This window comes from Zootoca vivipara, chromosome 2 (genome assembly GCF_965207765.1).
Source record: "Zootoca vivipara chromosome 2, rZooViv2.hap1.1, whole genome shotgun sequence".
In the NCBI taxonomy this organism is placed as follows: domain Eukaryota; kingdom Metazoa; phylum Chordata; class Lepidosauria; order Squamata; family Lacertidae; genus Zootoca; species Zootoca vivipara.
The window spans coordinates 33016445-33040559 of NC_142584.1; the positions used below are offsets into that span (position 1 = coordinate 33016445).

The following is a 24115-nucleotide window of genomic DNA, read 5'->3' on the forward strand; positions in this document are numbered from 1 at the left end:
TTATTTGACATCTGTAATAGTCTTCCCTCCCTTGGTTGGCAACAGCACCTACCTGACTGCTCTAGGCAATAGGCATTGGTCGGAAGGAAAAGGGACCAAAGAGTTTCTTCACCCCTCTCTCAGAACTCTGCCTAATAACAGGCTGCATGCACACCATAAATTTAAAGCACATTTCCCCTTCCAGAACAAAGAATCCCAGGAATTGTAGTTTGGTAAGGGTGCAGAGAACCGTTCCCAGGATCCAAGTTTAGGGGGTGCTTAAAATGTATGTTGTGTAGACATGCATACCTGCATCTTTCAGTTTTCATCTATTTGCTAGGATTTGCCGGTGTTGCATGCTGCTTAGTTACTGTTCCTCTCATAGGAAAATTGGTTGCTGGATGCAAAGCGCTGTTGCACTAATGTACAGCTTGCAGGCTTCCCAAATGCATCTGGTTGGCCATTGTGAGAATAGGATGCTGGACTAGACGGGCCATTGGCCTGATCCAGCAGGCTCGTCTTAGGTTTTTTGTTCTTGCAGCCTCTCCTTAATGGGAGTTAACTGAGCACACCACCAAAACTTTTGAGAAATTGATTCCCACTTCCACCCTCAAAGGAAGAGGCCTGGTGTATGGCAGGGCAGGGGGTGGGCAGAATCTATTGGTCGATCTTCCTTTGCAAACCATCCATAGGTTGCTGTCTCTCAGTCGCTGAAATAAAGTTGACAGGGAACCCAGTAGTGGACTTCTTCTGCGAAAGGGTTGTGAGCGCCATTTTGGTGCAGACCACAATTCCCAATTATGCCAGGAAAGTAGGTCTGTAGTATTTTCACCCTCAAAGGAAACCAAAGCTGAGCCTTGCTATCCTTGCAACATCTTTGCACATGGGAAGGTTGGGAGTGTGCAACAGGGAGAAGAGTTTTGCCTCTATTCCTGATGGTTGCATCTGCTTCTCCATTCAATTTCATTCATTCATTGTTTAAACTCTGGAACTTGGCTTGAGTGGTTAAGCAAATAAAAATATGTGGCTTTTTAAAAAGCGTGTAAGTCCAGAATAAGAAAAATAGAGGTAGAAGCCTTAGCCCATGATGCTACACCCTTGTGCAAATTAATTGAAACAATGTAGTTTCAATTTTTTTATTGTATAAAACTCACATATACATACATTAGTAACCAATATGACCGCCACTATTTTTAAGCAGCATTTGAACACGGTTTGGCATGGAGTCTACTAGTTTCAAACAGTCACTGTTGATTTTCAGATTCCTGTACCACACTTGAATCAGCACCAGAATGAGCTGCTCCATAGTCGTACAGCCTACAGCATGGAGGCGAATTTTGCATATATAGTGGAACCTCTGTTTATTACAGTGGAACCTCGGTTTATGAACACCTCGGTTTATGAATTTTCGGTTTATGAACGCCGCGGACCCATCTGGAACGGATTAATTCACTTTCCATTACTTTTAATGGGAAAGTTCGCTTCAGTTTATGAACGCTTCAGTTTATGAACAGACATCCGGAACCAATTACACCCATGTTTCAGTTTATGAACGCTTCAGTTTAAGTACTTCACGGACCCGTCTGGAACGGATTAATCCACTTTCCATTACTTTCAATGGAAAAGTTCGTTTCAGTTTATGAACGGTTACTTCGCGGACCGTCTGGAACGGATTAATCCACTTTCCATTACTTTCAATGGGAAAGTTCGCTTCAGTTTATGAACGCTTCAGTTTATGAACAGACTTCCGGAACCAATTGTGTTCATAAACCGAGGTACCACTGTACTACCTCGGTTTACGAAAACCTCCGTTTACGAACGCCGTGGACCCAGAAGTGTTTACATCCGGGTTCCATGCAGAAGCGTGCCTTCGGCCGAGCGAACGCCTTCGCGGAACGGATTGCGTTCGCAGAGATACCACTGTAGCCCACAAATTCTCAATGGGATTTACGTCCGGGGAATTCCCTGGCCAATCAAGTACCTGTGTTTGCTGCTTTGTCATGAATTTCTTCACCACTTTCAGTGTGTGACAGGGGGCTAGGTCCTGCTGCAATATCCCAGTACCGCCAGGATACCTCTTTTCCAGCTCTGGAATACAGTAACTCTTTTGTAGAACCCCAATATATTGTGGTGAGCGCATCGTTCCTGATCTTTCGTGTTTGTTTTGAGTACAGAATTATGAGTAAGATAGAAAACATGCTTTGTTTCAATTAATTTGCACAAGGGTGTAATTCCCGATTCCCCATTTCTGTTGTCTCTGTGCAGAAGCCACCTTTGGGCTACTCTCCCGGCCCTGCCAGGTGATGGTGTTGCTGAATCCACGCAGTGGTGCAGGCCGGGCACTGCAGCTATTCAAGTCCCAAGTGCAGCCGATGCTGACAGAAGCCAACATAGGAGTCAGCATGTTTATAACCGGTAAGTCTTGTGCCTGAACAAGGCCACCATGAAAACTGCAGTCTCTCTGGAATGACAGAGGCCAATGCATGCCCCAAGATGGCTGGAGCCCCACAAAAGTGGTTGTGCTCAAACCTCTATGTACAGCTTTTCTCTGAGACACCCCCCCCCCGTGATCTTGCTGGCACTGCCAAACTGCAGGACACTCCTTTGCTCAACTGTCTGGGTAGCTAATATTCTAATGCAGCCTTCCCCAATCTGGTTGGACTCCCAACTCTCACTATCCCCTGCCAGGCTGGCTGATGGTCAGGATCTGGAGAGCAATAGGTTGGGGAAGACTGATCTCGGAGCATCACGACCTGCCCAGTTTAATTACAGTGCCGCCTACATGTGAACAGAAGAGTTTAAAATGCAGGTATAGGCTTGACAAGACTCTAATCTTGCATTTTCCGTAGGGAAAGGAAACCCAAATAACTCCTCCCTCCAGCCCAACTCAGGTTGATTCTTTTCTGCAAACTTCTGCTTTGTGAGCGTGGCTGTGATTTCACTGATTTCAAAGTGCAGCAAACTTTGCTGTAAATGTCTGGCTGATCCTGTTCATTCCATTCAGAGTAGAGATAGGAGGAGAGAACAACTCCTTGTAACACGTATTTTTTGAGATGCCCATCCCCTTCAGTTCGTAACCTAATTCGATGAAACATTGCTTCAAACCAGCTTGCCATTTCCATCAAATAGGATTGGCACAGGTAGCATTCCATTTGACATCAAATGATGGCCAGGGAGAACATATTTTGCCACCTCTTGGAGATAGGATTGTCCTGCCTCACCTGTAGTGTGAAGTACTGTATGCTCCTTCTGTCAACTATCTCCCCCCCCCCCAAAAAAAAATCTCAATTGTGTGTGTGGGGGGGGGGAGAGAAGAAATGTCATTTCCAGAAGGCTGAGTGGACTAGTCCAAGAGGTTCATTCTACTTTTTAATAATAATAATAAATTTTTATTTATACCCCGCCCTCCCCAGTCAAAACCGGGCTCAGGGCGGCTCACACCAATAAAATTACAATAAAACATAAAAAGCAATTAATTAAAATACAGATTAAAATACAGTATTAAAATTTAAATGCAGCCTCATTTTAAGTAGTCCATAAATCCAAGCCATGAGGGAGGAAAACACAGGGGTCAGACTAAGTCCAGCCCAAAGGCCAGGCGGAACAGCTCTGTCTTGCAGGCCCTGCGGAAAGATGACAAATCCCGCAGGGCCCTGGTCTCCTGTGAAAGAGCGTTCCACCAAGTTGGGGCCAATACTGAAAAGGCCCTGGCCCTAGTAGAGTTTTTAGTTCTATTTCCCTTCTTGGTAAATGTTTATTCAAGAGTAAGGCAAGAGAAGGATGATTAACACAGTTCTCTGTGTGTAAGAATGTGCATTCTCAGCTCTTCCTGACAGGGAATGCTCACTGCCACACTCCTTGATAGCTGTTGGCTCCACTTTCCACAACAATAATACTGCCAGCCTGTGTGTGAGGGGACAGTAGTCAGTGGTGGACAGGTGGCATTTCCTGCCCAACAACAATAATAGGAACCCTTAGAGAATGCAAAACTACATCCCCCTGGGACATAACATACAAGTCATACATGTTTGTTGTCTTTGTTGCTAGAGAAGAACAACCACGCTTGGGATCTGGTGAGGAAGACGGACTTATCCATGTACAGCGCCTTGGTCATTATGGCTGGGGACGGCTTGCTATATGAGGTAAGGGGGGCAAGTGGGATCCAGCTAACTATGGGCTCCCTTGCCTGTTGCGTCATAGCACCACAGTGCGCCTCCTATCACCAAGGACCAGATGCTGCCCAAGGTGGGCCCATGTTTAATGGTTGTAAAGGATTTCGCTACTTATTCCGATGGACCTTCTGGTCCACTGCAGTGCAAAGTGCCCGGGAAGGGGACTGGAAGCGGGTGGGAACTGGCAAGGGTTGCAAATCCAGTCTTGGACAGTGAAAGTCTGCAGGTCACAGTTCTCCCACTGTCTTGCAGTTGTTGAAATGACCTCCTCCTGCTGCACAGTGGGAAACTGGTACGGGAACCCAATTCCATATTGGCTCTGGTAAGTGTATGGCAGCACTGGCCAGAAAGGATTTAAATTGGAAGGAGGTTGTAAAGATAAATGAGGGAAGGCCTCGGATTTATTTTTGCAAATTTCATATGGGTAGCTTTTAAAATGTGGAAACTAATGCCTAACATCAGGCACCCCCAAACTTTGGCCCTCCAGATGTTTTTGACTACAATTCCCATCTTTCCCGACCACTGGTCCTGTTAGCTAGGGATCATGGGAGTTGTAGGCCAAAGCATCTGGAGGGCCGCAGTTTGGGGATGCCTAACATTGACTTCAATTCACATTAAATATTTGCGTGTCTCCCCTCCCCCACCAAAGTTTGCACCTTTGGTACTGGACCAGTTTGATTTGGATTCATGCTGCATGGCAGCAATCAAATGATAAAACCATAGTAAACTTGCAACCCTTTCCTTAAAAACAGTTGTGGGAAAATTCTGTATGGTTGCAGGTTGTGCTGCACATGGCAAAATCTAGTAGTTTCTGCTTCAGAAACTGATAAAATACCCACTCCCCCCCCTTTTCTTAAAGGGTCTCCCCAGTCTTCATGGCTATGGAAAGATATTTGAGAACAATAAGCAATCTGCTAATGGCGAAGCGATCCGGAAGTTGCAATGTTCAATAGAAGTGCAGCTTAAATGCAGGTTCTGATGAAGAACTCCAAGATGCTTCTGTGTTCTTGTTTTGTGAATGTGGAGTGTATACTGTTTCCAGTGGCTGGTTCAATCCCAGCATTTGACTACATATCAAGAGATCCAACTTCTTTACTTTATAACACCCAATTTTCTTAATATTTTGTAGTTACACTTGTTGAATGATCAAAACTAAGTTGAGATATGTCAAATTTTGTTACATATGTATTTTGTTGCAATGTTCATGAAATGAAGTACAGTGGTACCTCAGTTTAAGTACACAATTGGTTCCGGAAGTCTGTACTTAACCTGAAGCGAATTTTCCCATTGAAAGTAATGGAAAGTGGATTGATCCGTTCCAGACGGTCCGCAGAGTATTTAAACTGAAGAGTACTTAACCTGAAGCGAACTTTTCCATTGAAAGCAATGGAAAGTGGATTAATCCATTCCAGATGGGTCCGCAGAGTATTAAACTGAAAGTACTCAAACCGAGGCGTACTTAAACCGAGGTATGACTGTACTAATTCTTTCAAAGTGTGCGTTCTATAACACAACAAGCTATCACTCTGTTTTAGAACACATTTTTAAAATAAAAGCCTGGCTAGCTTTTCAGACACCTTTTAATTACATAACTTTCTAAAGAAATGCCTGAAGTAACTGATATAGTTTGAAGTCTTGTTTCTTCTGTTATATTTTACTCCAAGAAGACCCATTTATCCTAAATAGAAGCCAATAAGGCAGACATGTATGTACAAAATATTTCCCCCCAGTGTGATCCCATGATGAAATATTGCAGGTAGATCTTAAAGATATGAAATATTATTAATCACTTTTTAATTTTTTTTAACTTTAATTTAAAATTTAAAGCAAGTCCATCTTGTGACATATCATATTAAAGCCCATGAAGTTCTGAAGAGATTGGTGTTCTTGATTTTGACGTATCTCAATGCTGGGCTCAGCTTTTAAGTTTTTTGTGTAGTCTGACAAGGCCAAATTTGTAGTCTCTATATATAATTTCAGGCCCTCATAACTCAAAAATGGGATGAGATAAAAAGCTAAATTTTTAGATTTAAATTTAGTTTTGAATGACCCTACAGTGAATTGAAAGTTTGACTATTTCAACTGGTAGAAGTTAGAGCATTTTGTCATTGGAAGGCTTGGTCATACCTGACAAGAGTTTGGGGATAGCTTGATTGAACTCTCACCTGTAGCATATTCTTTATTAATGTCCTCTCATTTCAAAGACAGTAACTGTGAGATGTGCCTGGAACACACACTCCTCTAATAACACAATCCTGTGCATGTCCAAGCAGAATCGAGTCCCATTGAATTCAGTGGGATGTACTCTTAGAAAGGTGTGTTTAAACCAGCAAGTTTTGCGTGCAGATTTTCAGAGTTTGAATTGCAGCACCTCTGTGTACATAACCTAAGGCCCTGACCCCACCACTCCTAAGATTGGAGTTTTAAATGGACTGGCCACTTCTGTGCTGACCAAGCCAAGTCAGAGGTGGAAAAAACTCATTCACTTGTCCTTTCCCTTCAAGTAAGCCTTTTTGCTACCACGTGTACTTTTTGTAGGTGATAAATGGACTGATGGAACGCCCCGACTGGGAATCTGCTATCCAGAAGCCTCTTTGCATCCTCCCAGGGGGTTCTGGGAATGCCCTGGCTGCTTCTCTCAATCACTATACGAGGTAAGGCATCACCGGCGGTTGCATTCGTGCCATCTCTGCATGTGTTTCCAGGGCCAGCCTTACCATCAGGCAGGGGGAGGTGGTTGTCTCAAGTGAATGCTGTGGGTCAAGGAGAAGCAGTGGCAAGGTGCTGGAGGAGGACAGGGTTGAGGTTGAGTGTGTCACATGGCTTGCCCTACACCTGCTCAACTAGCCTGGTGTTCTCAGGTGGAAGATTCCATTTCCTCTCCAATGCTGGGGTCAGATTCAGCTGCCAGTTTCACTGGCTTTGGCGCCAACAAATTGTGGAGTTCAGGAGTCTGCACCATCCAGCTTCAGGCAACAGAACGTATTGGGCTGGCCATGTATCCATAATTGCATGTGTGAAGTTTGGGTCCTGGGGCTGCTCCATCCTAGGAACCTCAGGTCTTGGGGTAAGTGAGGGTGCGTAAAACTACTTTACGCTCATCTGGCTTATGGCACATGCTGAACTGGGGGTGTGTAGGTGCCACTACCAACAATCCTATTTGTGCACACCTGGCTTTACAGTTGGCTAAAGTATGAAATTTTGTGTGTGTGTGTGTGTGTGTGTGTGTGTGTGTGTGTGTGTTGGCACCAGTACACGACAGATTTCTAGCTGCCAGCACAGTTATGTTGAGCTCCAAGCAATGTTGGCAGTTTCCAGAGGAACCCCTCCACTTTCTCTCTTAATGCTGAATTATCTTTCTTTTGTCAATCTAAAATTTATGTTTAAAAAAGCTCAGGAGCCCCAATTCAGTTCCCACGTTGGAGGAAAACATGAAAGGTGGGTCATAGGGGCAGCATGATTTCAAAGGCTACATAGGGTGAGAGCGAGCAAAGGGCATCTCCCACTCTCATCCAAAAAGCCAGTCCACATTCCATACTGAGTGCTCAGGGTTGTATATGCGCACCAAGTGGTTAAATAAAAACAGATCCTGCATGAAGGCTAAGTTGCGTGGTGCAATGGTAAGCTGCAAAGTTGCAGATATCCTTTTGTAGGCTTCTATTCTGCAAGCCAGAGAGAAAGGCAAGGAGACATTCAGAACACTGAAACTCTATGGGAACCCCCGCCCCGCCTAGTCTTCTGCTAATTCTGAGATTCTACCAGGCAGCTGGACCAAGATTGGTACCTGCCCCTGCCCTGTTTATTGCACATCTTTCTGCTTAGTGGGGCTGGCAAGGCAGCTGCACTTGACTTCCCTTGACAGCCAGTGCTGTCTTGTAATCTCCTACCACCGCTGTCAAGGGGGGGGGGCAATGTGCATTCACAAAAGCTTAATTACAGGTCCTCAGCTCAGGTTTCGATCCACTCCCTGCAATCACAACCAACATCCCCCAGCCCTGGCCTCTGCCCCTTCCACAGCTGGCCACCTTTCCCATCTGCTCTGTGACTAATCCTAATTTCTTAGTAGGCTTCATATGGAGGGAGGGGGAGGGTCAATGAGGTGAGTCAAGGGTGTCGCTAATGGGCTACGTTTCTCTCCCTGTCCTGCTGGCTCAGCCACCTGGCTCCTGCACCCCAACTAATGCTGCTGTGTAATTCTCAGGGAAATAGGGCTTTGAGAGCATATCTGCGCCCAGTCCAAGAGAGCAAAGCGAGTCATGGTTAGACCTTGCTCAGACACTGACACTGGGGTAACCAAGCTGGTGCCTTCAAGATGTTGCAAGAAACACTTGAGGCCCACCATCTTGCTCGCTCCTCTTAAAAGTTATGAAGGGTGAGCAAAGCCACACTACTGTATTTATCTTACTGCAGAGGCATCTACAGCCCCTTTGGGGATGATGGATTTTGAACAGTAACAACACTAAATGGCAGCAGGGGGAATTACAGGGTGTATAGCTCATCTGTAAAGCATGTGATTCTCATAGAAAATACCCTATGTTCAATTCCTGACCTCTCCAGGCAAGACTGGCGAAGGCTCCTACCTTGAAACCTTGCAGACCATCTATTGTCAATGCAGAAAATACGGAGCTAAACAGATCAAACCTCTGATACCCTCTGTATGGAAAACTAGTTTTCCTCTGCCACAAAAATGGCAACACTGACCTCTCCCTCCCTATTGGATTTCAGTAGATGGCTTGAATCAGAAGCCTGGAAGATGTTTAAGCACTTGATAATGGATATAAATGTTCAGCTATAAAACCTAGCACTGTAGGAACTCTTCTTTGGGGCATTCTTTTTTTACCCTGATCTTCCACCAATGTGGTTCCCAGAGCTGCATTCATGAAATTGTCCTTTTATACTGCAAGCCTGCTGGCAGGGGCTAAGAGGGGAAACCAGCAAACCCAGGCAGTAGTACTTAATGTTACGAAGTCCATATAATGAACAGCTTGAATGGAAATGCTTCAGGGTCAAGAACAGGTCAAGTGGAGCTAGTTTCTCCCACTTCTGCCTCTAGGTGTGTCTTTGCCCAAAGGAGCATCAGCTAATAAGCCATAATGGGGCACCCACAAATCCATACTTGTGGGGAGAGCACTTTTGATGATTCATGCTGGTGGGAAGAGTCTAGTGCCCTCTGGTCACTCTAGCTAGTCTCAGCTGATGAAATCTGACAGCTGCAATATGGCGCTGCTCCCTTGTCCATCTGCTGCCGCATCCCAGCCCCACCTTTTTTAACACGGCTACAAGGGGCTGTTGGGACAACGGGCCCCCCATAGAATGCTTATCATGAACACCTTGAGAGAACAGAACCCCGATACTGTGTTTCCTGCATGATGACCTAGCTGAAGTGAAACTGCCACTGTATGGTTGACTCCCACACCAGAGGTCACCTTCTCCGGCCATTCCAGCATGGGAGGCAGCGGTAGCGGCATTGGGCATACGTGTATGATTGTACTGGTAACACGCAAGGACACCAAAGCAGGAGTCTGAAAACTGCTTTGTCCCAGCCCCCACTCTGTGGAAGAGGAGGGTAAATTGGGAGACCTTTTGTGCAACCACTTATTTGACCATATTCGAGTTCCAACCCATTTCCGCACTACCCTTGGGCTGGCCCTGCCACTGTTTTCATGCGCTCCCTTTCTTTCTCCTGCTGCAGCAAGGGCCACTTCAACAAGGAGGAGCTGCTCATGAACTGCACTTACTTCCTCTGCAAAGGCCTGCACGCCCCCATGGACCTCATGTCCCTCCACACTGCTTCAGGCAAGCGACTCTTCTCCTTCCTGAGCTTCGGCTGGGGCTTCATCTCCGACGTGGACATTGCCAGCGAGAGGTACCGCAAGCTGGGAGGCGCCCGCTTCACTGTGGGCACGTTCCAACTCCTGACGACGCTCCAGGTGTACAAGGGCCGCCTCTCTTACCTGCCCTGCGACGACCTGAGCCCCAGCCCTGGCTCTTCACCCTCTGAGGTGGGACACAGCTCCCCGTCGGCGCTGCGCTCTGAACAGTCCTCCTTCAGCAGCAAGAAGTCCCTGTACAGCTTCTTCCCGTCGGTCTCTTCGTGCACCAGCAGCAATAACTGTGTGCTTGAGGACTCCTTGCTGGTACCCTTTGAGCAGCCCATTCCTGAGCACTGGACTGTAGCCCCAGAGGAGGAGTTTGTCTCCATCATTTGCATCCAACACTCCCACTTGGGAGCAGACCTCCTGCTGGCCCCCCAAGCCAAGCTGTACGATGATGCCATCCACCTCTTCTACGTCACGGCGGGGGTCTCCCGGCTTTCCATAGTCAAGTTTTTCATGGCCATGGATAAAGGGACGCATCTGGCTCTCAACAACCCCTATCTCCACTATGTGCCTGTCAAAGCTTTTCGGCTCGAGCCCCTGGTGCGCAAGGGCTCCATGACTGTGGATGGGGAAGTGCTGCCCTGCGAACCTGTGCAAGGTCAAATGCACAGGCGGCTTGCCCGCGTTATCAGTAGCACAGGGAGTTGAAGGGGCGGGGTGGGAGGATCCCCGATGCTGCACATCATCAACACTATCTCTGGCAGGGATAATTCTCAGGGGAAACTTGGCTTGCAGAGCAATTTTTTTGAAACTACAACACGAGTAATGGTGGAGCCTGTCCTCTGGTGAGCATAAGACTCTCACTCTTCCCTGCAGCTTCAATGTCTTCCTGCTCTGCACTGCCCAGAGGAGGAGGTGAAGCAGGTCTCCAAACCATAGCTGTGTTTTGCCTCTCCATCCAATATCAAACCTTTTATGCACACCAACTGCGACTGAAGCAGAGAACCTGCTGTCGCCCCAATGCAGTGGCTACATGAATAAAAATGCCTCATTCCAACGGCACTTTGGGGACCACTTTTAATCCTCCTGTAATTTTTTTAAAAATAAACTCACTCTCACACACCCAAAGTTGTATGTAGCAGCAGATTATATTCTCAAGGAGAGAGGGAATAAAGATTTACCCTTTTTTCCAAAAGAAAAAAAGCACTATTCTTGAAAAATTAAGGTTAAAATGATGCTGCAGTAATCTTGATGCTAAGTTTTAGGTTGTTCTCTTGGAAAGGGAAGCACATCTTAACAAATCCTTTAGTCTTGCCTGCAAATGAGGGGTGGGTGGGTAGCACCGGACTAATGAGAGAGCTGCTAACTTTCTCCCATAGTGAGTACATCAACAAACCGACATGCTTGCCACTTTGCTAGCATACTATGGCAAAACTAGCACCTTAATTTGGACTAAACTGGCACCTCTGCTTTTCTCAAGGTATCCAGTATATCATCTTGCAGACACATGCTAGGATGGTAAAAAAGATAAGAAATTTATTGCCAAAAATGGCTGAAATGATTCCTGTCCATCTTTTCATTGTTATTCATTAGGTAAATGCAGACAAAATCAAAGTGGTCCATGAAGGTTCCTAACAGAAAAGGGTGATTTTTGTCAGAGGTACCCACACATGAAGGTGGAATCAACATTACTATACTTGCACACCAACCTAATGGTGGAAGATTCAGATAATGTACAAGGACTCTATTTTAGAAAGTCAAGATTAATAGTACAACTGCTTTTAAAGCTGGTGTTCTCTCTCTCTCTCTCTCTCTCTCTCACTCACACACACACACACTCCTACCCAAAAAAGGAGACAGAAGGATTTATTGTTGGCTTTCGACTTGTGGTCCTAGTGCTAGCTGGGGCAATGGGAGTTACGAGTCCAACATCAGCTGGTGGGCCACAGGTTAACTATGTTTGCTAAAAAGCAAGCACCAATACAGATCTCATCATGCAGCAGTCATACCTTAGGTAAAGAAATAAGAGGAGGAAGTAGTCGGATGGGCAGTGATCCTGATTTCATAATAGTAGCAGGAAGTTGGCCCACATGGCCTTTGAGATCCCTTCGAGCTCTATGATGCTGTGAAATCACATTTGAGTTTATGGAGAATGTGTTTACATTAGTACATTACCATATTTATTGTTTTTATCCTACTATTAGCTTTGATTGTACAGTGGTACCTTGGTTTATGAACTTAATATGTTCTGGAAGTCCATTCTTAAGCCAAGGTGTGCTTTCTCATAGCAGTGGGGGACTCAATTTACAAATGGAACACACTCAACAGGAAGCGAAACATGTTCTGCTTCCAAGGCAAAGTTCACAAACCAAAACACCTACTTCCGGGTTTGCAGCGTTCTTAATCCAAGTTGTTCATAAACCAGCTTAGTTCTTAAACCAAGGTAAAGGTAAAGGGACCCCTGACCATTAGGTCCAGTCGTGACCGACTCTGGGGTTGCGGTGCTCATCTCGCATTATTGGCCGAGGGAGCTGGTGTACAGCTTCCGGGTCATGTGGCCAGCATGACTAAGCCGCTTCTGGCGAACCAGAGCAGCACACGGAAACACCGTTTACCTTCCCGCTGTAGCGGTCCCTATTTATCTACTTGCACTTTGACGTGCTTTCGAACTGCTAGGTTGGCAGGAGCTGGGACCGAGCAACGGGAGCTCACCCCGTTGCAGGGATTCGAACCGCCCACCTTCTGATCAGCAAGCCCTAGGCTCTGTGGTTTAACCCACAGCGCCACCTGCGTCCCATAAACCAAGGTACCACTGTAATAAAGAGACATTAAGCCTTATACATACGTAATGGAATTTAAACCAAGGTTTTATAGATAAAGCTGTATGCTGTAGTGCATACACTAAGCTCTTAAACAGTTTGTTACAACTGAAGCCACTGTATGGTTCTTGGGGCAAGAGCCACAAATGGACCTCAACATTTTAACAAACCAGTCTGAATGCCTGGATTTTTCAGCAAAGGCAATGGCTTGGTCTCCCACCCTGCCTTATATTTAAACTACTGGAAATTCTGCCTTATGGTGATGGGGCCCAGGGTCTGGAGGCCTCTGCAACACATATTGGGTATACATTGCCTTGAAGCCAGGCTGGTGATGACAGCACAGAATCCCAGGGGACATGGAGCATAAAAGGTTATGCAGAGGCCAGATGTACAGCGGAATGTGCCGTCTCCACTCATACATTCTGCCTCTACAAAGAAAAAAAGGGTGATCAGATTGCAGAGCGTACATGGGGGGGTGGGTTGGGGTTTGCAGTCTTATCACACCGGGCAATAGTGGAACTAATCTTCAGTGGACTGAAGGATGGAGATTGTGATGAAACATATTGAAAGGTGGGGGAGAAGAGACACTCTTTCTTACCCGTATCGCTTCTATAAAAACCCTTGAAAAACCAGAGTCAAACTGGGATTGTTTTGTTAAAAAAAATCAGTTAAGACTGCAGCAGTTCAGATTTGAAATCAATGATGACTAGCTAGTTCAATTTACATGGAAAAAGTAAACATGATGCATAGCACAGTGCTGAATGGCATGTTTACTGGAGCAAAGGAACTGGCTTATTTTTTTCTTTTCTGGAACGCCTAGTTCTTTCACTCCAGATAACAAATTCATATGTTTGTGTCTGACCTGTATAACCACAGGAGTCATGTGGTTTGAAGGCTCCTCTATACCTTGATTGCACTATCTGCCTCCTGAGTCGTATTCCTGGAAGAGAACAGAAACTAGATGATCAGAAAATGTGTAAAGAAAGAAAACCCTTCCAGATATTAGTTTTACATGGTCATGAATCACTCCGGCTAGGGTCAGCGAGTACCACCACAGATTTTTAGTCAACTGATATTTAATAATGCTGTTGACATTTGATGACCTTCCCAAATAACTTTTTACTTTCTGCTCCAATGTGGGCCAGGGAGGCAGAGCGAGGACACAACAGGACTTAATGTGTATTGACATTCCTCCCACCAACTGGGCAACGTAAGATTCCAGTTGCTATGGTTGAAGAGCTGAGGTGTGTGCCTGGGTTTTCAGAAAGGAGACCTATGAGAAGTTCAGACTAAGTCATTGTCACCATTCTTAAATGTACGTACACACAGATGTTGCTAACAATTTTCATGTTTTCTTTGGTAAAGCCCACCGCTGAGGGTTGCTGGTAGAACACACTTCCAGTTACATGAGTGCACAGGTGGATGTGTCATTAGTGTGCAAAGTAACACAGAAACTCACAGAAGGCTGTCAGTACAGTCACTGCCTGAGTCACTACACATGATTTTGAGGGCTTCCTCAAAAATAATCAAGGAACATAATACTGAAACACATATCTCAATAGGACAAGCAAGAATTGGACACCAAATACGTTTAAAAGATCTCAAAGGGAAGGATTCCAGGGAAACTTTGCCAGTGGGGGACACAGAGAGTGACTCATAAGCTATAGGACTGGTCCCCCTTCCCTAGACGACGTATAATAGATGGACTGGCAAAGAAACTTCCTCCTTTCCCAGCCTCTTCAGGAATGCCTACCGGTACATCCCTCTTAGTTGCGAATGAGAATTCTGGTTATATACAAATCTCGCCAGATGAACAGAGACACAGCAAGCACAACCAAACCTATTCACAGCGGCAGAACATAATGGCAAGCCACTTTCTCTCCTTTATTACTACATCTTAGTTAGCCAAACAAAGTTTGCAAGTAAAAAAAGATTAATCACACAATACTTTATACATATATAGTAAGCAACCAAGCATTCACAGCTGCAAAAGTAACACACCTCTAAGCATTGCCCCAATATGACAGCTCCATCAGTTTTAAATACTGTACAGAAAGGCTAGAAATTCTTTTCCTTTTTTTGTAATATTTCTTTCCCCTCCCTCCCCAGCACTTAAAACAGATAAGATTTTAAATTTATACATCACAATCATGTAGCCCATCTCAAGACTAACAATGTGCCTCATGCTTTGGCTTCTTGGGGTGTTTTAAGCATTTGCCTCTTGGAAATTTCTCTTCACTCTTTTATTACGTACATACACCAAAAAGAGGTTATAGCTGCATGGTGTGTGCTCACCAGCAACTGCATAACCTAGAGCTTCACATTATTCAAAAGCTTATAGAAAAAGAAACTGTAAACTTCTGTGCATGCCTCTGGTGGGGCCTGACAGCAAGGATAAGGGACAGTGCTTGATGGATGCAAAAGATGGCAGCAGATCCCGAGGAGGAAAGAGTAAGCAAGATCTTCCCATGATACAGCTTCACACAAAGCTCTCAGTTGCACTTTGAAAAAAAGGGAGTCCCATTGAAGCTCAGCTCTCTGCAGTCCATAGCACCATTTGCCTCCTCTTCTGTGTGGCTCCTCCCACTTTGCTCCCCTACTCAAAATGGAAGAGTAGCCACTTCTCAAAACAGGGTGGGCAGCTAGGTGACTGGTGGATTGGGAAAGCTTGCTTGTTTTCTTTAGTGTGTCATCACAATAAAATACGTGGCTTGTTCCTCTCTCTCTTGTGGAGAAGAGGCGCCAGGACCACATCTGCATGAGGAATGTGATGACACATAGAAACACAGACAGATCCCCCCCCCTCACTATCTGCCCTTTCACACAATTAACAGAGTGTCTGGCAATGCAAGCAAAAAAGAAAAAGAAAAAAGGAGAAATCCTTTCTTGTCCCTGTCCTCAAAGGGTACTAATGTCAACTTATTTCTTTTGCTGCTCTTTTACCAGCATGGCCACAAAAGATCGCATACTGCAGCCTCCCAACTGGAGAACCGCTACCTCTCAAATCTTAATCTGCAACACTAGAACTAACTAATATCCGAGTAAACACAAGATTCGTGTCACCCTGTTCAGCCTCTTCAACTAGATTATTTGAGTGGGAGGGTGAAAGAGGAGCACCCAGGTCATGATCAGAGGAAGGGAAATACAAGGGTTGGCTGTGATGCCGTGCACTGAATGTGGGTACACTGAACAAGGAACAGAATGCAACCTCATCTAGGATGCAAAAATATGAATGTATCACCAGTCATGATCCGTACCAGATACAGGGTTGGGCCTGCTGCAACTCCTGCTCTGTGACAGGACCACCGGGTGATGCCACAGCCAGCAGGGAGGTGGCGGTGGTGGTTGCACACAACCTAGGATCAGGGGATAGGAAACAACAGTGACTCACAATAAAGGCTGCAATTATAACTTAAGGATGCTGGACTAGGGACACCCATTGTCTATATTAGCGTGGAGGCTTGTTGCTATAAGGTTGGTATAAGTCCATGTAGATACAATGTCGGGCAGAGCTGCCACTTTGCAAACACCTAAGTGAAAGGCGAAATTGGAAAATGTGGGCTGCACCATGCAATTAATTGTTCCAGCGCCATCCTGAGGTACCTTGGTGTACAGAGTTGAGTTGGTAGCAGAGTGTTCATGTGTCCAGGGGAGCAGCAGGCTACGCTATATGCACTATTCCCCCTCAAGGCAAAGTGGAAAGAGATATGCTGCTCAGAAGAAATTGTGCATTTTAAATAAGACAGCAGGTAATCCTCAGAAAGCCAGAGAGGAGGTTCTGAGTGTGGACCACATCAAGGACATCTCACCTAGCTCACTTAGCTTCTGTCTCAAAGTGGCCCATACAGTCAGGAAAAAACAAACACCTTATATTCACCACTTTGTGGCTCTCTTGTAGCAGAAGTCCAAGCCTACACCAATTTCTGGGGAATTTATCTCCTCGGCTCACAGCAGCAAACCAAATCAAGAAAGCACTCGGGACTGGCACAGAGCTGAAAATGTGGGCTACTCAGGGCTTTCTAACTGACCGGCTTCAGTGACATTTTATGTCTGAAGGTAGAGAGGAGCACTGCATCTTCCTCACAAGAGATAAAAACAAGGTTCTCCCCAGGCTTAAATCAAAAGCGTTCTCAACCATCAAGATCACCCATAGCACCCAAGAGGATCACCCAGGAAAGAGGGAGTGCCTTTGCACCAATAGGAGTTGAGAAGATCCAACGCCAGCTTCGCACAAGGTCTGGCATGGAAAAGTCACAGCTCCTATTCTCTCAGGATCAACCTGGAAACAGGAGCATGGTGTGTGGGTGTGTGCATGTGTGTGTCGCTGTGCAGAGTTGCTCAACCATCCTGTGCACCTGGAATGTGGGTGGGGGGAGAAGAGAGAGAGCCTAAAATGAGTTATGGAAGCTTCTGCTTTCTCTATAACAAACCAAGCCGAGGAGGAATGGGTGCAGTGGGAGTCTTATTTATTGTTAACAACTGTTGCTAGCTGCTTCCTCCAGGCTTCCCCTTCTTTTCTGTGCGTCTGTCTGCCCCTAACCTGATGTTTCATTTGTCTTCTGTCCACTCTGGGATGTTGGCCTCTACTAAGGCAGCCCGGTACTGCTGCAAGACTCCACGGATGCTCTTTATAAACCCCTTGGACAGTGGGAAGAGGGGGAAGCCGATGTCAGGGTAGCCGCTCCTCTCCGGAAGAAAGCTCCTGTAGCTCTTTCTCCTTTTCTTTGGTTTCACACTAGGTTGAGCAGCAGAGTCTTGGGCAGCTTTACTCTCCTCTGTTGGGTCTCTGGCAAAGTGCATTGCCCTGGCCTGGCCCATGCTCTCAGAGTCCGAATATTGATGGGCGTCACTGGCAGCAAGCGTCGACATCGCGCAACCAGAGTCTTCCAACTCCTCCTTGCCGTCAGGCAACTGGCTAACTGCGGCGGCAGCCCCTAACTCTAGCTCTCCCAGAGGCCCCATGCCATCTAGAGGGCTCTCCGCCAAAACGCCACAGGCTGAATGCACGAAGGAAGGCTCTCCCAGGCCGGCGTGGTCATGACTCCTTTCCACCAACTCGTTGGTTTCCACCCAGGACTCAATGCGGTGGACCAGGCGCCAACCGTTGCAGCAGAAGTGCTCAAAGATCTCCTGCTCAAAGACTTCCACCGGCTTGCGCAGCAGCTGCATCATCGACTGAACGACCCGGATCAGAGCCATCTCGTTGTAGCAGCGGCTGTTTTCGTAGCCCTCTTGCAAACCGCGGTCACTGTCAAAGCCAGCCTCATTGTAATAAGGCTCGTTGACTAGGATAAGCCCTGATGTGAGAAAATGGAAGGGGAGGAAGAAGAGGGAGCAGGGAGAATAAAGAATTTAAAAGGTTGCAATGATGTGGGAAATGTACATGGCTGCCTTAGAGCAAACTATGGGACACGGCTGGAAAAGGGGGAAAAGGCAAGGAATTAAATGTACCAGGAAGATGAAAGCACTATGTATTTAGAATTTAAGGGGGAGGAGGTGGAAGTAACCTCAGTTTCAAAAAACCCAAAGTAAAACCCTATTTATTCAGGTTCTGAAGCCCAACAATTACTCCAAATTTAAGGTGGTTTTAACACTCATTTTTTAAACACCCATTTCAGAATTCTAACCTGGAATTACTAGGCTCGTTATGTAATGAAGCTGAAACCTCCACCATGCAAAGTTTTGATGAAAATTAAAGCACAATTCTACAGGGTGACAGCACTTTTGGAAAGTTTTAAGAAAAAAACACCTCGATGGGGTTTGGATGCCTTAATTACTGCCAGTAGACAAACTGTTCTAACTGAAAGTGTTCCTAGCTTCTTGAGAAAATGGTTATAGTCCAGGCACGCCAATTATGTTAAATTACATTAGGGGACAAATCGCCCAACAATTTCTCATGAGAAGAATGCACTTCTTAATGTCTTCTACCTGCATGAGGCCTATTGTCCCCTGAAGTGTACATCCTACACACAAAGCTACTCGTGCAGGCGCTCCAACCTGCCCCTGGACATGCCAGGTTGGGTGGTGAATCATATGCAACTGTGGCCCTTCCCTTGGAGCAAGTAGATTGCGGAATGCCGACCTGCAGAGAGCAACAGTGATGCAAAATCCACCTATGCAAAAATAAACACTGCGTGGGCTGGCTTGGTTGCTTATTGGCTTTTAACGGCCAGCCAAGCTCAAGGAGTTAGTTGCAACTCCTTCTGTGAGCTGGCAGCTGTCTAGGTGGTGGTTGTGGTTTTCCTTTCAGGACATGAAATAGAAAGTAAATGCGTATGGGCGCCCACAATTATAGGGTAATGAAATTCGCCTACAGCTAGTTGCAGAAGAAATAGGTTATTCTACCTATTTTCTCATATTCCCCTGCTGAAGGATACTCCTGGCCCCCACTTTTCTCTCCTGCTCCAACACTGGAATTTACCTTGGATTGAGATGAGTACTTGGAGAAGGCTGGATTTACTGGTCCACCTCTCTGTGCCCTGGAAAAAAAGCCAATGTATTTAGTGTTATTTATTTTAAAGCTTTACACGAGAACAATGAGTTCAATATCATGTGGATGGGCTGGGCATTCTATGTAATTATGGGTGTAACATCTGCATTATGTTAGAGGCAGCCTCCAGGACCTGTGCTGATGCTCAGCACTGCGGTGACGCCACAATTACTCCAAGAGTGCCGCCTTCTAAGTTACGTGGTAAGGGTTGTCCATAGCATTGCTGGGTCCTGGTGGCCAGAGACTGCACTGCTCCACTAGCCCAAAGATCACTGCACTGAAGAACAGGGCTGCTACGTGAGCTGCACATTGCAAGCCAAATGAAGGCCGATGCAGCTGCAGAATTGGACACAGCCAAGAGACGGCGCTGTCGCGACAACGTATATAAGATCTGGTGGAGTGATTGTGTTTTGAGCCACAACAGATTTCAGTAGTGAGGTTCCACTTATATATCATGTTAGCTTTTAAATACAGTGGAACCTCGGTTTATGAACACCTCGGTTTACGAATTTTCGGTTTATGAATGCCACGGACCCATCTGGAACGGATTAATCCACTTTCCATTACTTTCAATGGGAAAGTTCGCTTCAGTTTATGAACGCTTCAGTTTAAGTACTCCATGGACCGTCTGGAACAGATTAATCCACTTTCCATTACTTTCAATGGGAAAGTTCGCTTCAGTTTATGAACAGACTTCCGGAACCAATTGTGTTCATAAACCGAGGTACCACTGTATTGAGGTCAGCTGGGAAAGAGCTCCGAAGCGTGTCGTGAAGGAAGGAAGCCTTTTCTGACGAAAGCTTCTTGTGTCATTTTGCTACGTGCCGCTCCGCTTCCCTCATAAACTTAGGAGCACTTCTCTGAGCCGTGGCTGTGGCCAGCTGGGATAATGGAAGCCCTTCCAGCAGAAAGCTATGGAGCCCATAACTAAACCAATGGTTTAACACTCGCAAGCTACAGATAAGGGGTGCATATATACTTTTGAGATATGTGCATGGGCAGCGAACTGTAGAGTAGAATCTTCAATTCTAGCACAGCACCCTAACCTTGTCTTTTGAGAGGAGGAGGAGATGAAGAAGAAGAAGAAGAAGAAGAAGAAGAAGAAGAAGAAGAAGAAGAAGAAGAAGAAGAAGAAGAAGAAGAGCAATCTGAGGCTATTTATACAATGGTACTTGGAGGAGCCAGACCAACATCAATACAGAAGTAGTTTGAAGTTGTATTACCTTGCCTATCCATGTCCCCAAAAGGCTTACGCAGACTTTTCCATTGTCATACAAGTTGGGGTTCAGTCTCCCACTACACTGGGAGAGGTAACGGAAGAGAGGGGGGACAGCCGGGTAGATGTTGGGAAGCTGGATGTCAAATAAAAAGAGGCCATCCTCATATGGTGTGCGCGTAGGTCCTTTGACGAGTGCCGAAAAGAGATCCTGTGAAGAGATCACAAGCCAAAGCATAATTCCATGAAGAAAAATCATCGGGGAGCCTCTGCAGTGTTAACTAGGAAAATAGCTACATTGCATTACAGTGGTGCCTCGCAAGGCGAAATTAATTCGTGCCGTGAGTCGCTTCGTCTAGCGATAATTTCGTCTTGCGAAGCGCGCGTTGCCGCGGCAAAAAACAAAACAAAAACCGCCGATAAACTTTGTATTGCGAAGCGTGGCCACTGAAAACTTTGTCTTGCAAGTCACCATAACCATCGCAATACGCTTTCGTCTAGCAAGTTTTTTGTCGTGCGAGGCATTCGTCTTGCGAGGTACCACTGTACATGGGCTGCATGCCAGATAACAGCACTGTGTTGGTAAAGCTATTGAACTTCACCCCCTGCTCCCCCACTTGTTCCATTTATGAAAATATCACAGCAAAAGTACTTAACTTAACCCAGCGCCTAGAATTTAGTTCCTGTTGAGTCAGCAAAACAGTTATTTTACTTGCTGCTGTAACAGAATGCAACATTGAAAGCATTTATTTGCTATTGCGGTGGCCAAAGAGAATGTCAGATTTCTGTTGGTGTGATAGATAGCCACTGTAAGTAACGAAATGTGTTATTTCAATCAGTTTTGCGGGTGCTTAAGGAAGTTTTCTGGAATATATTGTCGTTTTTCTGCTCTTTATTCTTTTTTATGGCATTCAGTTATGTTTGAATGAATGCAAAGTTTGTACACTGTACTCTATGCAAAAGGGCGAGATGAACACACAGGACACAATAATGGGATTATTCACAACTGCTGTATAAGCTGAGGAAGTCAGAAGCAGAGATGCTAGTGACCAATGGCTGCAGGAGGAAAATGAAACCCCTTTCTATCTGCCTGAAGACTGGCCGAGGTATTCACAAATGAACAATATGGTTCCTTCAACTAAGACGCGTCTTAGATGATAAGAGTCGTTTTTTGGATCCTGGCTTGTGTTTCAATGGTGACAGCTCTAACAAGGATGGGGAGTACCAAAACACTCTTGGTGGAGTGCCAAAGACACACTGGGTTGCGTGAACTTACCATTCTGTCTTCAAAGGTTTTGACCATGATACCATCTGGCAACGAGGTTGCTAGCAGGGCCATTTCTTTCCTCACTGTGCTGAAAAACTTCTTGGCTTCTGGAGGCTGGAATTCCATTTTCTTAAAGGCATGGCTATCTAATGGGGCAATGAAAAAGCCAAGACAGTGGGTTAAAAGAACCTCCCACCGCACAGAACCATGTAATTATCCCTAAGGAGATTATGTTGCTTTCGCCTAATACTGGTCAGAGGTTGCTTAAAATATGATGCTAGTTGGTGAAGGAGAAAGATATGGCTCTTATATTCTACCCTTCTATTCATGGTCAAAAAAGCTAGCAGGTGTTTCCTTCACCCCTTTCCTCCCAGGCCGAATAAAAAGCTCAGCCATGAAAACACCTCTCAGAGACAAAGAAGAATAATCCCTGTCCAAGATACAATGTAAAAAGTCAGGACTACCAGAGGGAAACTAAATTTTACTCAATATATAATTATTCATGAAAAACAGCAATGATAAAATACAATGCATATTTGTAAAATGCAGGTAACTGCAGTGTAACAGTCTAATACAAACACCTACAGCGCTGAGGGCCTTCTGGCGGTTCCCTCACTGCGAGAAGTGAGGTTACAGGGAACCAGGCAGAGGGCCTTCTCAGTAGTGGCGCCCTCCCTGTGGAACACCCCCCCCCCATCAGATGTCAAGGAAATAAACAACTATCAGAATTTTAGAAGAGATCTGAAAGCAGCCCTGTTTGGGGAAGTTTTTAATGTTTGGTGTTTTATCGTGTTTTTAATATTCTGATGGGAGCCGCCCAGAGTGGCTGGGGAAACCCAGTCAGATGGGCGGGGTATAAATAATAATAATAATAATAATAGTCAGGGGACCTTCCTATAGGGAACCTCCCCCCATCCTGCTGACCAGCACTTCGCCCAGTGAGAGCAGCAGCAGTGGGTCAGGTGGGGGGAATGAGGAAGTTAGCGGGATGGGGGAGTCAAGGCTCAGTGATGTGGGAGAGCCCTTGCGCCACCTTGACCAACAGGTAGAGAGGAACACGCAGCCCCTTCCGGCGCCCAAATTAAGGCGCACCACCAAACGTAAGGCCGGGAGGAAGCGTTTCGGGGTGCCCAAGCTCTTATTCTGGCCACGCAATTGGAAACGTCCACTCCCGGATTCTGCGAGTGACTAGAAGGTAATGTTTTCTGCTATCTCTGCACTGTAAATACTATGCACAATAAACCTTTAAAGACAAGTACGGACTTGGGCGTCCTTACTTGAGAGTAGCCACAACAACACCCTTACAATTATTATTATTACTGATGCTGCTGCTACTACTACTACAACTGCCAACAATGGGATAAAATGGCTTCTAAGTACAGTAACAAAATGCAATGTATTTTGAAAGTGTTGTTGTTTATTTGCAACAGGCCATTAAGTGCAAGAGACCGAATGCCAGTTGACGCACATGCTGATGTACAGACACAAATTCTACAAAGTTTACCTTTATCCCACCTTTAAATACAGGCTTCTATAGAATGAAAGAGGGATGCTGCTGCTTTATTGTCCAGCATTGCCTTCCCTGAAACACGGTTGCCTGCCACTCACCTGGGGCACACTCCAGTACAGAGAAGACTTCCCCCTTGGCACTGGTGAATGTAACGCCAGGCTTGCCTCCATTCTGCTGGCAAAGCACGGGAGTCTCGCTAGGCCACTCTGACGTCACTGGGGTCTGCGTCTGCGCCTCTCTCTCTTCCTTCTTTTCTGCCTCTGCCATGGCCTCCATCTTTTCTTCTTCCACAATTGCTACGTTGTCCAGGGTCTTCTTCAGATTCTCCTGCAGCTTCTTGATATCATCCAGGAACTTCTTCTCGCGGGTAGGCTTCTCGGGTTCGACCGTTGGAGAAGTCGGGTAGCCCGTCAACAGCTGCTCAACGGTCATGTTCTTCAGGCTCTCCAAGATCTTGATGGCCTCCTTCAACTCTCGGAAGCTCTTTGGGGTCCCTTCCTTGCCTGATTTATCAGCTGTCAAGTCGGCAACTGCCATTGCCACAGCACCTTGAACTTGCTCCTCTACCTTTTTCACCTCTTCCACAGGTGGCTCCTCGGGCTCAGCTTCCTCTGCTTTGGAGTGGTCATCTTCCATGAGGCCGTTGTCTGTCTCCCAGCTGTCACTCTCATCTTCCCACTCATCTGAGGAGGCGCCACTCGTGCTGCCATCTATGGAATCAAGGTCTGTTTCTTCATCCATCTCGGATTCTATGTTATACAAATGCTAGAAGCCAGAGAGAGAGAGAGAGAGAGAGAGAGAGAGAGAGAGAAATCCATTAATTAAGAAAAGGGTTGTCATCCC

General features: G+C 45.9%; 2 protein-coding genes across 4 annotated transcripts in view; one reads left to right on the forward strand and one right to left on the reverse strand.

Annotated features, from left to right (window-relative positions):
- The window catches only part of SPHK1 (sphingosine kinase 1), a 35696-nt gene extending 24598 nt beyond the window's left edge, over positions 1-11098 (forward strand). For both annotated transcript variants that reach the window (XM_035104544.3, XM_088661594.1), the window contains exons 2-5: positions 2245-2394; positions 4027-4121; positions 6690-6805; positions 9844-11098. In XM_035104544.3, coding sequence (XP_034960435.3) covers positions 2245-2394; positions 4027-4121; positions 6690-6805; positions 9844-10678 — 1196 coding nt within the window. In that variant the 3' untranslated portion in view covers positions 10679-11098. The remainder of the gene's footprint in view (positions 1-2244; positions 2395-4026; positions 4122-6689; positions 6806-9843) is intronic.
- Positions 11099-14628: 3530 nt separating this feature from the next.
- The window catches only part of UBE2O (ubiquitin conjugating enzyme E2 O), a 54526-nt gene continuing 45039 nt past the window's right edge, over positions 14629-24115 (reverse strand). For both annotated transcript variants that reach the window (XM_035104545.3, XM_035104546.3), the window contains 5 exons: positions 23371-24037; positions 21772-21908; positions 20503-20706; positions 19211-19268; positions 14629-18086 (listed from right to left, as the gene is read on the reverse strand). In XM_035104545.3, coding sequence (XP_034960436.1) covers positions 17338-18086; positions 19211-19268; positions 20503-20706; positions 21772-21908; positions 23371-24037 — 1815 coding nt within the window. In that variant the 3' untranslated portion in view covers positions 14629-17337. The remainder of the gene's footprint in view (positions 18087-19210; positions 19269-20502; positions 20707-21771; positions 21909-23370; positions 24038-24115) is intronic.